The sequence below is a fragment of the Ambystoma mexicanum genome, chromosome 3q, assembly GCF_040938575.1.
Source record: "Ambystoma mexicanum isolate Mex_15411 chromosome 3q, UKY_AmexF1_1, whole genome shotgun sequence".
Lineage (NCBI taxonomy): Eukaryota > Metazoa > Chordata > Amphibia > Caudata > Ambystomatidae > Ambystoma > Ambystoma mexicanum.
Window position 1 is genome coordinate 384,653,138 of NC_090926.1, and position 13,005 is coordinate 384,666,142.

The 13,005-nt window shown below is 47.7% G+C and overlaps 1 protein-coding gene across 4 annotated transcripts in view; it reads right to left on the reverse strand.

The window, feature by feature from the left end:
• Nucleotides 1-13,005, reverse strand: part of TCOF1 (treacle ribosome biogenesis factor 1) — a 926,286-nt gene that overhangs the window by 542,233 nt on the left and 371,048 nt on the right. For all 4 annotated transcript variants that reach the window (XM_069654046.1, XM_069654045.1, XM_069654047.1 and 1 more), the window contains exon 9: nucleotides 503-757. In XM_069654046.1, coding sequence (XP_069510147.1) covers nucleotides 503-757 — 255 coding nt within the window. The remainder of the gene's footprint in view (nucleotides 1-502; nucleotides 758-13,005) is intronic.

Consider the following 13,005-nt stretch of genomic DNA (forward strand, 5'->3'; position numbering starts at 1 on the left):
TGATGCTGTTCAAGATGTATAAAAATATGATTAACCAATGATGAGATGTGATTTTAGGAAGGAGGAAGAATTATAATTACCCAAAACACCCTCTTCCCTGGACATTCCGTCGCATGCCATGACATTTTGGTGGAGCATTAATAGTACTGGCAAAATCTTGCAAAGAAGGTTTGTGGCTGGCAAAATTACTATAACCACAGTATTCTTTTGAAGTTTTACTTCACAATATAATATGTTCTATGAAGTCAAGTTTTGTGAAGGCATACTTGTTAGACATCATACCATATCAATGAATGTACTGGTAATATATATATTTACACACAACAGCCAAATTATCCATGCTAATCAATTTGATTTTACGCCAAGGGCAGGTGCAACAATTCACTTTAATTCTTTTGCAAAACCATACCGCAGAAGCAAATATGAACACTTTCCAGATGTTTTTCCACACTTGCATACATCACAACACTTTCTCATGAGCACAATGCAGCAATCCACTCACCAGCTGAGTTTCTTCATCATCCTCACTGCTCGAAGAGTCACTATCAGAACTGTCCCCCTGCTGCTGCTTTACACTCACAGCGGCCTTTGCTGGCGTCATCCCTTTGCCTGCAGTAGTAGCTTCGGGTTTAGGGGTGGGCTTGAAAGCTTTTTCCTGCACTCCCTTGGAGGAAACTGGAGTGCCAACAGGTATTTTCGGCAATGCGGATTTAGCCATGGGCGTTGCAGGTGGTGTGGCTTTATTGGCAGATTTTGTCTAAAAGGAATACATAAAAAAATTATTAAACATGGCCTACCAGTTAGGATTAGAGCAGAAGCACCAAGACAGTAAGGAGAATGAGCATAGCCAGAGAAGAATAAGGGCCAGGGACTAATTTGAATCAATGCAGTAAGGATAGATTTTCAGGATCACAGCCATTTGGACAGATTCCGAGAGGCCATCTTATTTTGCTGAACAATGTTATACACTATTGTCTAGTCGAACCATCTGGATAGTGTGACCAAACAGCAAGGCTTAGACTTAGGAGGGCATGAGAGCAGTGAAGGGTTCAGTTATGCGCATACACTGAGCACTCTTTATAATTAATTTAGGCCTTACACAACTTAATGAAACAATGAAAAACACATTCACCTTGATGTGGCCCCGCTAATAGCTCCAACGCTACAATTAGAATGACTTTTTAATGTACTGTGACAAATCTGTGGATGCCGTCACTTCTCCCCTAGGGGGGGGAGCACCTTCCCATGAGGCAGGTGGTGCGGTGAGGTTGCTACCTGATGGTCCCCCTGTGGGGGGGTACTACTCAGCGGATGGATCTCGTGGGGAGGGAAGATCCCTATGGGATTCATGACTACCTGGGGAGCACATGGTATACCCATAGCTCACCCAACCCTAACACCTTCCTACACCCCCCCCAACCAACACTTTCCCAATTGTTCCTATATGTTTGTCATGCCATCGATATAGGAAGTACTGGGACAAGGAAGAGTGACTGAGACACACTGAGACGAGGGAGAGCCAACAGACGTGGGGATGCTCGGGTCAGCAAAAGATGAGCAGTTGCGGGAGGGCAGAGAACCCCAAGACAGACCTGGTAGAGACCCTAAAGGTCTCTGGGAAGGAGTGCCAGGTGGCACTGGAAGACGATGGAGCTACAATACTGGGGCCTAAGGGAAGCCCATGGGGTACAAGCTAGGACTCCTAGCGAAAAGTAACTGCAACACCAAGGGGAGAGCATCCCACAGGCCTGGGACCTGAATCCTTCTACGAAGAGTAACCCAAGTCATCTTCATATTTACAGTACCTACCAGGATAGTGAACCAGGACTGCCACACCCAGTCAGGAGGAACACATGGGTCTTGGACCTCCATCCGTAAAATTGGTAATTCATGTGAATTAAGAACTTTAGAAGTGCAAAGCAAGCCAGAGGAAGGGAAGTATTCCTCCCTGAAGATTGCAAGTGAACTGAATTGTTAAAGTGTGAGAAGGGCTTGGGGGACGGGAGTGGGGGGGGAGGGGGTGGCGGCAGGGCGGAGACAATACCTCCCATTGTCTTCCCATAAAATAGGGTACTGCGAAACCAGTCAGAAGGCAGCAAGCGGAAGGGAGTCATTGCCCGGGCTCTGTGAAGACATTGAGACCCATATACTAGGAGAAGGAAGGTGTCCTCGCCGTGGAGCAGTCAACCCCCACCCCACGAAGGGAGAAGCACAAGCAACAACTCGGTCACACACCTACGAGAAACAAGGTATAGCGTACTCACTAGTGAGAAATCTGCGAAGCCGCAGCACATGAAGGTGATAAACAAGCAGCGACCAGGGAGCTGTCCAGCACCTCCAGAGATGGAAAAGACTAGGCCGAAGCAGCCATGAGGATGCTAAAAAAGTACCAATTTATACTGGGAATATATGATTACGCCACATGATATCCCAAGGCCTTTCCCATGCATAAAAACATCTTGCAACAGATAGTAACACCTCATCCCATTCCTATCCTGGGTAGGTTTCCCCAAAGATCCTCATTTATCAAGGAACAAAATGTAGGAGTAAATTAATGGAGGTTAAACAAATCCTTCAGATAAAACCCTTAGAACGTCGGTTTATCATCCTCCGTCAGAAGGCCTAGTAGAACGCTTTAATAAAACATTTAAAAAGTGTTCTGCACAAATTGGTTGAAGCTGATGGGAGAAACTGATATAATGATCCCATGGGCCTCGTTTGCCCTACGGAAAGCACCCCAAACCTCCTTAGGTTTTTCACCTTTGAACTTCTTTACGGAAGGGACTCAGAAGGTTACTCATGCTGAGAGAAAACTGGGAGGAAAAAGAGCCATATTACCATTGTCTCATACTGCCCAGCGTCACAATGAGCATTCGGCAGTAGCAAGATCTATAGTCAAGTCTCAAGAGTAAAACACAAAGAACATCAAAAAGCTAATTATGATAGAAAAGCTATCACCCGATCCTTCGCTAGCGACTAGAAGTTCCTTGTGCTACTTCCCACTTCATAGCAGAAGATGCTTTGACTAGCCAAATTTAAACATGGACATAAGACAGTTTTATTCAACCGATTACCGTCTGGTTTTTTCCCCCTGCACTTGCCTGGTTAGGTGTATGTTGTCTATGTCTGTCAGCGCTGCTATGCCTGTGGGACTGTTCGCAGAGCTATAAAAATGAAGTACAGTAGAGACAGACCGTAGGGGGATCATAGAACAGACTGGCCCTTTTAATTACTGTATTTCCCAACCAGACAGACCAGGCAAAACACAGATGTACCAGATCAACCTTTTGAAGGAGTGGATGGAAGACCCGGTTGAATCTACTTCGTGGTAATGGCTAGTCTCTTGTCTGAAGAAATAGATTGTCAAATCTAACACCTGCTGATCTTCCCAGTCCCAGAAAAAAGACATCCAAGACCTTTTAGACCAGTTCCCGGATGTCTTCAACTGTGAACCTGGCAGAGTCAAAGGAGTTTTCCATCATAGCGACTCCCCCCCCCCCCCCCCGCCCAGGTAAAGTCATCAATTTAAACCATATAGGATACCAGAGGCATGCAAGGAAAATGTAAGTTACTCACTGTAGTGACTAGAGTACTCTTAAATCCGTAGTCCCCTTGCCATCATCCTTGTGGGCTTCCAACATGGGGACGGTACTGGAACCTTTGGCAGCAAAAGATTGAGCTTTCCCTTTAAATTTAGTATAGGGGTGTGGCAACGCCCCGCCGAGGCACCGCCCTCCGGCGCCTCCTCAGTCTCTTTGACCACATTGGATGCTTCGATACATGGCTACTCGTAGCACATTTTAGCCCTCGTCATAGCTCAGGAAGGTGGGTGGGATGTACAGCGGAAAGGGGACTATGTACTCTTGTAACTACGTTGTGTAACTAATTACTCAAACATCCCGTCCCCTTTCCTCCATCATTGTGGCCTGACCAAACTCTGCATCACGCCTGGAGCGGGTGCCTAGAGAAGGCCGACTGAGTGGCCCAAGTAGCTGCCTTGCTGATATCACAAGCAGCATGTCTCTAAAATGCGACAGCAGTGGCCTTAGCTTTTACTGCATGGGCATGAATCCGCTCAGGAACAGGTTTGCCCATGGCCGTGTAGGCCTCCAAAATGGCCTGAACCATCCAACGTGCGATGGAAGCCAGAGAGCCACGGGAGGAACCCCCAAAAGTCAGGAACAATGCCTCGTACATCCTGAAGGATTTCGTCCGAGGGATTAAACTTGAGAACCTTTTTGATGTCCAAGGAATGTAGGGCCCCCTCTGCCTCAGACTGTGGGTTCAGGAAGAACACCGGAAGGCAAATCTCTTGATTCCGATGGAACGGCACCACCACCTTGGGCCAAGAAGTTTGGGCGAGTATGCAAGACGACCTTGTCATGAAACGTGAAGAAGGGCTTGCACAAAGACAATGCCTGCAGCTCACTAACCCTGCACGCAGAGGGGAGGGCCACCAACAAAAACGTTATTTAACGTCACCAAGCGGATGTCCACAGAGGCCATTGGTTCAAAAGGTTGTTTCAAAGCTGCAAGAACCACATTGAGGTCCCAGACCGGATGCAGCCTATGCACCGGAGGAAAAAGGATAGAAAACTCCTTAAGGTGGGCCTTAACCACTGTGTTGTCTGTCTAAAATGCATGCACTGGGTAATTCTTGTAAGCACCAAATAGACGCATCAAGTATCCACCTCAACTCCTGAGTGAGCCAGGTGTGCTGAAAAGGCCAGTACATCATCCAGATGACAGGGTCCGGACCCTTGTCTCAAGCCCAATGGCAGAACCTAGTCTATTTTCCCTTATACTGGAACCGAGTCAAGGGCCTCCTGGCCTGCTGAATGATGTCCCTTTTGTCCTCAGACAATTGAGCATGCTGAAGGATCAGCTGACCGGGAACCAGGCCAGCTTGGCAGGGTCCTGATGTTCCACTGCCCCGGCCAGCTTGGTCGGGAAATCCCTGCTGGGGATCTGAAAACCAGGGTCTCGAAGGGCAGTGGGGGGGCCACCAGAATGAGGCTGCAGCCCACAGAGACCCGAAACTTGCTGAGGGTCCGTTAGAGCAGAGGGGTGGTAACGCATAACACCTGTAGCCGTGCCAACAGTTCTGGAAGGTGTCTCCCAACAACCCCTGACCCCGCCATACCCATGAGGCAAAATGGGGGCACTTGGTATTCAAGGGAGATGCAAACAAATCCAGGCCTCCAAGGCACCCCCCCCCGCCCCCCAACACTGGAACTGGGGCAACAAGGAGTCGCTGTGCAACTCCCACTTTTAGGTGTTGAACCCCAAGTGACTCCGCTGATACACTTCTGCATTGCTGTGCCCCCGACAGGTAGACTGCCGAAACCCAAATCCCCTCCATCAGGGCCCATTCACAGATCGAAATTGCCTCCATGCAGAGGAACGGGGGGAAATGGGTGCCACCCTGCTTGTTCAGGTAAAACATCGTAGTAGAATAGTCTGTCCTGACCAGAACCGACTTGTCCCCGATGAGGGGCAAAAAGGCCTTGAAAGTCAGGCCCACTGCCCTGAGCTCAAGCAGATTGATATGTAGGAGGGCTTCCGTCCTGGACCATGCTCCATTAATCACATAGCCCTCAAGAGTAGCCCCCAGCCCGAAAGATGTCGTCACCACCAGGGTAGGCTCTGGTCAGGTGAATGGGGTTCCCACTGAAACATTGCCATCCATCAGTGAAGATAGGGCAGAAGTGGTATAGGGATCCTGTCCGCCAGTCTGCGTCTCCTGTTCCCAATTGGCCATCAGGTGGAGCTAGAGGCACCTCATCTTGAGGCAGGCATGCTGTATAGTGAGCACGCAGGAGGCCATCAGGCCCAGAATGTGCTGGTACAACCATGCCAAGGTGGTTGTGTTGGCCAGAAAGTGCTGCACTGCCTTCCGGAGAGACAAAAGCCTATCAGAAATAGGAAATTCCTACTGAATGGTAGTGTTCCAACGCAACCATAGGAAGGCCAGTTCCTGAGATGTGCAAAACCATGACTTCCTCCGGTTGAGAGAAAACCCCAGCTGATGAAGGGTATCTGCCCGTCTCTGGCAGAAATGCACCACCACTTCGGGTGACCCCACCATCAGCCAGTCATCAAAGGATATAGATGATGGCCCTCTTAGCGGAGAATGCCCGCCACTGCGTTCATCAACTTTGTGGAGACAGGAGGGGCCAAGTTTAGGCCAAAGGGCAGCACCTTGTACTGAAAATAGTACAGCAATCGGGAACCACAGAAACTTCCGATACGGTTGATATATGGGTACATGCAGGAATGCATCCTTGGAGGACCACGGAACACATCCCCAGTCCCCTGCATACACAGACTGTTAAGTGTGGGAGAGTAATCATTTTAAAGTGGTAAAGACTGATTTAGAAATTACAGGTCCAGGACTACCCTTACGCCAGCCTGGTTGTTCTTGGGTACCACAAAAATCTTGGCATAGTAAACTGTCTACAAGAGGAACCAGTTCTATAGCCTGCAAATCCAATAGAGAAAGGACTTCCCGTAAAAGAGCCGGGGACATGATCTGACAAAGGAAGCAAGGATGGAGGCAGTATAGGAAGAGGAAGACTGCCCATGGAGACTAACGAGAGGATCCACAAGTTGCTGAAGAGACGCTTCCATTTGTCCTGTAACTGGAGCCAAACTGCCCCCCACAGGTGAGCTGTGTTCCCCGACCTTGATGTCACCGATTCTTGGTGTCAGGCGGGTGCAAAGGAGGGGGGGGAACTGAAAAAAATACACCCAGCATCCTCTCCTGCTTCCTCCCATTGTCGCTTGGTGACCTGTCGGGCATCTGTATACCGCGGTCTCTAAACCCCTTGAAGCCAGAGAAAGTACAGGCCTTGAACTCAGCCCTACCCTGGTATTGGGGAAAGGATTTCTGACCTAGTTTTGTCAAGATAGCCAAGGACTTGCTAGTTTGAGTGGAGGTTTTCATGTTATGTTATTTTGCATTTATATAGCGCCTTATATACCATTGGTATGGTCTGAAGGCGCTGGTAGGTTGAACGCCCTTGGGAACCGAAGTTCAGATCAGTAGAGAGAGGTGCGTGACAGCACTCGATGTGTGTGCAGCTGGTGCGGTACTAGAGTGATAGCTGCTTCTTAGCGGTAGGTGTGGTGGTTGAGCGATCAGGAGTATGTGTTCGTTCTGGCAGGATTAATCCAGACAGAATGTGGCTGCATTAGGCCTGAGGAGAAAGCCTGGCTGGGGGGTGTGTAACCAGCAGTGTTACGAGTGATGGGGAGTGTGCGGCAGATGTTGGTATGAGAACAGTTATACCGAATGGTGTCATAGTATCTCTGTGTTCTAGTTGAGTGGTGGTGTAAAGAAGAGTGTAAGCGTGGTGATGTGATAGGTTATATGCTCTTTCAAACGTTCCCTACACTCCAAACCATTCCATGCAAGTCACGCAATTCTATGCACTCCAGTCCGCCCCACGCACTCCAGTCTGCCCCACGCACTCCCAACCATCCTAACACGCATCCACCGACTCCCACCCGAAACCCGCCAACTTTTCTGCTCGCCCACTCTTCCCATCATCAACCACCCCACCCCTCTCCAGTTTCCACTCTCTCCCCCCTCACGCCCCAGTTCCGTCACCTACCCAAGTGAACTGCATCCTGTTTAATGTCCGATCTGTAGCAAAAAACAGACACTGCATCTTTGACCTCCTCACCTCCGACAAACCAGACCTGGTTTTCATCACCGAAACTTGGTTCTCTGGCAACTTTGCCCCAATCGCCAATGAAGCCGTTCCCCCCCCTCCCCCAGACTACTCCCTCATCCCACTGAACAGTCCCTCTAGAGGTGGGGGAATAGCATTCGTCTTCAAGTCTCACGTCCACGCCTCAATCATAGACAACCAACCTTCCATTCCCTCCTGCGAATCTCTCCTCATTAAACTATCCCTCTCCCCATCGTTCTCACACAGCTTCCTAATAATCTACAGACCCCCTGGCTATGATAGACAATTCTCAAACAACCCCTGCAACACTATTGCCACCCTTCAACTAAACCATCCCAACCTCAGCCTTCTTGGAGACTTTAACATATGGCTCGACATCCCCACCAACCCTATGACACCCTCTGGTTTGACGGTCTAGACGCAAGTAACTTCCAACCCCACATAAATGGCCCAACTCACTATATAAAGGACACTCTTGATGCCATCTTTAGCTCCCACAACCAGATACATCTAAACCCCCCCACTCCCATCATCTGGTCCGATCACTTCATGGTCTCTTTCGCCATTCGCTCACCCGACCCCCTTCCAGTACTCCAATCTGAACCTCCGACGCCATGCAAATGCTGGAAAAAACTAATAATCGTTCCTGAGCTAGCCGATGCACTCCTCCAGTCTCCACCTCCTACCTGCCAACTCAAACAACTAACCCCCCGACGCCTTTGACTCATGGCTCAACACCTCACTAAAGCAGCTCACACCCTCTTGCAAACCATCAGCCTGCCGTGGCCTGTTCCCTAGATGGTTCACACCTGAAGACCACTAAAAACTATATAAATACCTAGAACGCAAATGGCAGAAAGACAAAACCCAGGAGAGCAGGGCCACCTTGGCCCGACATCTTCATCAATACAAGGCCGAAATCCGGAAAGCAAAAAAAGCCCACTACAACTCCCGAATCCTAAACTGCAAAAACACCAGCAAAGAACTTCACAAAATCATCTCCGAATTCACCAAACCGGCAGGCACTATGAGCGTCCCGACCCCCTCACAATCACTGTGCGACTCACTCTCTCCACTTTTACGGAATGGCTCTTGAAAAAACAAATGTTACAACCACACAACTGGCTCTCTTACATCCACCAGGTAACCCTCCCCCCATACCGGCCAACCCACCGCCTGCAACCACTACGCAACCAACATTCGAATCCTTTAGTCCAATTATCACCAGACCAATTTCTCAAACTTCTATCTGCCCGCAAACCATCTGGCTCTCTGCTAGACCCTTGCGCGGCCACAATCCTCAAAGAAATGTTCGCTTCGACCTGCGCAGGATAACACGCAAGATCCATTATAAAAGACTCCCTTTCCTCAGGTATCTTTCCCGACGCATTCAAAACGTTTCATGTCAAACCTCTAAAAAAAAAACCTCCCCTCGACCCTCTTGAGCCCAAAAACTACTGCCCCACCTCAAACACCAGGTTCCTTGCCAAACTCACTGACCGAACCGACTAGTCCCAACTAAATGCCTTTGTTGAAGCCAACAATCTCCTATACCACGCACAATCAGGTTTCAGAGCCTGGCACAGAACTGAAACCACCCTTACCTCAATCTGGGATGACCTTAAAATAACGGCAGACTCTGCGGGATGCGTCGCATTAATCCTTCTTGACCCATCTGCCGTCTTTGACACAATCAATCCTCCTTGACCGCCTTCACTTCCTAGGAATTCGTGGAACTGCTCTTAAATGGATAGCTTCATTCCTCAAAGATAGGTACCAAATAACGATACTCTCCACCTATTGCTCCCAAGCCAGACCAGTCGAGACGGGAGTCCCACAAGGAGCATGCCTATCTGCCCTCCTGTTCAATCTCTTCTTGATCACCCTCCCACCAATTATTCGTTCACACAACATCCTGCGTTACAACTACGCTGACGACACTCGACTAATTCTAAAACTCCTGAACTTAAAACCCAACTACCGACCTGATCTGGCCTGCTGCCTCCTTGACAGAGCTCTGGATGACCCAAAGCCACCTCTTTTTAAACACCTCCAAAACAGAAATCATGGTATGTGGCAACTCCGAACTTCTTCCGCACCCACTACCCTGGCCATCCGCCATGGGCAACTCACCCCAACCCCATCTAACTCAGTGAAAAACCTTGAATGCACCCTTGACTCTGACCTAACACTCTTATGCCAAGTCAACAACGTCTCAAAGTCCTGCCACTACAACCTTGAAACCCTTAGGTGCATATTTCCCTATCTCTCCTTCCCCAACAGACTCTCCGCGGTCCAATCAATCGTTATATCAAGACTGGACTACGCAAAACCCCTCTACCTCAGAGTCCACGCTTACCAACTGAATAAACTCCAAAGGGCACAAAATGCCGCAGCCAAACTGCTACTTGCGCTCGGCCCAAGAGACCACATCTCCCCAGCCCTTAAAACGCTGCACTGGCTTCCAGTGGCCCGAAGGGTGACCTTCAAAACCTTATGCATCTCTCATCGAGCATTGCATAAAACCGGACCTCAATATCTTCAAGACAAGCTAAAACCCTATCACCCTCCACGCACTCCAAGATCAAGCTCAGCGGGCCTCCTAGTCATACCCAAGACAAACTCAGTCAGGTTAGGCGGATCATCATTCTCAGTCTTGGCCCCCACGCTGTGGAACTCACTCCCACCCCACATCCGCCTAACTGAGGATCTAATGTCTTTCTGCAAACTACTGAAAACCTGGCTCTTCCCCTAAAACCAACCCGTACGCAAACTAACCCAAACAGACTAACAGCATCTCAATGACACCAATCCAACAAACTACCTGATGCGAGAAATCAACAGCTAATAACCGCTTATATAAACTAAAAGGACAAACAGAATTGAACGAGTAAAGTAGATCAAAGCAGTGATGTGGATAATGAGAATAAATCGTACGAAAACAGTAACGAGATTTAAACCAATGAAATGGATGTAATGCATGATGAATGAACGAAGTGAATGGTGTGGATGAAATAGTTAGAATGGATGGAGCGTGGGGAACCGACGAGAGCGGGGAGTGGATGAGTGCGGAGAGCGTGCGAGTGCATAAGAAAAGAGGGGTGTGGAGAGCGAGTGAATGCGGGGAGCGGATGAGTGAGGAGAGCGTGCGAGTGCATAAAAAAAGGGGTGCGGAGAGCGGGCGAATGCGTAGAGCAGGTGAATGTGTAGAGCGTGCGAGTGCATAAGAAAAGGGGTGCAGAGAGCGGGAGAACGCGTAGAGCAGGTGAATGTGTAGAGCGTGCGAGTGCATAAGAAAAGGGGTGCGGAGAGCGGACAAGTTGCGTAGAGCGGAATGCATGTAGTGCGGAGGAGTGCGTAGAACAGCTGAATGCGTAGAGTTGACGGAACGGGTGAAATATGTAGATGGAACGGGTGTCGTATATGGTTAGAACGAGCGATATATGTGAATAGAATTGATCGAATATATGGATGGAAAGTATGAAGATGGTACGGGTGAAATGTGGATGGAGTGCATAAAACAACTTAGAATACATGGAACGGATCGGAGTAAATGGAACAGATTTACATGCATGAAACGTATTCGAGCGCGTGAAACAGATTGGAGCGGACAAATTAAAAAAGGTCCACACCCTCAAAGGGCAGATCCAGGATCCGCTCCTGCACATCGGAAGAAACTTTGTGGCGTGCATCGAATGCCATACTAAACTTAAAGGGGAAACTCAATTTTTTGCTGCCAAAGGTTCCAGAACAGTTCCCATGTTAGGGGACACCCACAAGGATGGAGGAAAGGTGACGGGATGAAGGAGTATAGTTCGACAAGAATTGGAGATGATGCTGGCCTCTGATATAATAGAACCTTTCCAAAGTCCCTGGTCCTCGCCAATAGTCCTGGTGGCAAAGCCCGCTCAATCATGGACGTTTTGTATAGATTTCGGAAATAGAATGCGGTGTCCCAGCTCGATAATTATCCCATGCCTAGGATCAACAACTTTATTGATGGAATGCGCTGCATACATCTCCACTATTGATCTAACCAAGGGCTATTGGCGGGTCAGAATAAACCCAGAGGACAGGGAGTAAAACCGCCTTTTCCACCACGGCCAGACTATTTCACTTCAAAGTTCTACCATTTGAACTTCATGGTGCCCCTGCTACTTTCCAAAGACTTTTTTTAAAAAAAAAATAAAAAAGAAAATAAGTGTTTTGGTTGAAGGATTCAACCTTTCAATTTTTATTATACACAGAATTAAAATATATGAATAGTTTGACAAATTCAGCAAAGTATGTATCACATTATACAAATTCATGTTTAAAATCACAACTAATGAAACAAAACAACTTGTAAACTTTAAAAAAAAATCATTAACACATTTACGGCATTTCGCATTTGCATTGATGGCCTATGCAACCACAAAAGATTTAATTGAACAGTAACGTTTCATAAATAAATATTACAAAAGTGTCTAGTAAAAATATTTGCTCAGCGTTAAATACAACTTAAAGATATTATACAATATAACAGTGAACTCAGCCTCTTATCACTTATGGCAACAGTAAACATTGATGCTTTACATCTATATATCGAAAATGCATTATTGAGGAAGGGAAAGAACTCATATGGACTGCTAAACAAAGAATTACAAGCAGACAAAGTGAAAATGCTATCAGTTTGGAAACTGGCCAACAGGGCCTTACTGGAGTCGGTTTCCCTGTTCCGAAGATGACCTCATCATAAATCCAACAAGAGTGACCAAGAAACTGAAAGATCTAGATAGGATCCAAACACAAAAGGCCACCACAAAAAATAAATTACTGCAGCAACTTCCTCAACTGTGCAGTAATTTAAATGACCCAATGAGATACTTAAAACAAATTCCCGAGCAGCGTGGCTCGAAACTCTCCAAGGATAAGGCTCAACCTACTGGACACAAAGGAAATCCGTTCCATTAGAGGGCTTTCAAAAACAAACAAATGCCGCTTGTGTGACAACCACATTGAATCAATTAGTCACCTTCTTATGTCATGTCCTAAAAATCAGCAACTTAGATACACGTACCTCAACCATCTACGAGCGGAATGCGGGTGGGACGAAGAAAAATGGTGGCGTAGACCAATAGGAGGAGACCGAACAACCTGGCTATTAGCAACAGTAAAAATTCTGGAGCATACAATGAAATTGCTAACATAACCAGGGTCCCGCCCCGCTAAGTCATCTGGAACGTAAACGCAGACTTCTTTTGTAAAGTTCCTTTGGGACACGCACAAATAAATAAAATAAAAAGATATTATACAATGATATATGTGG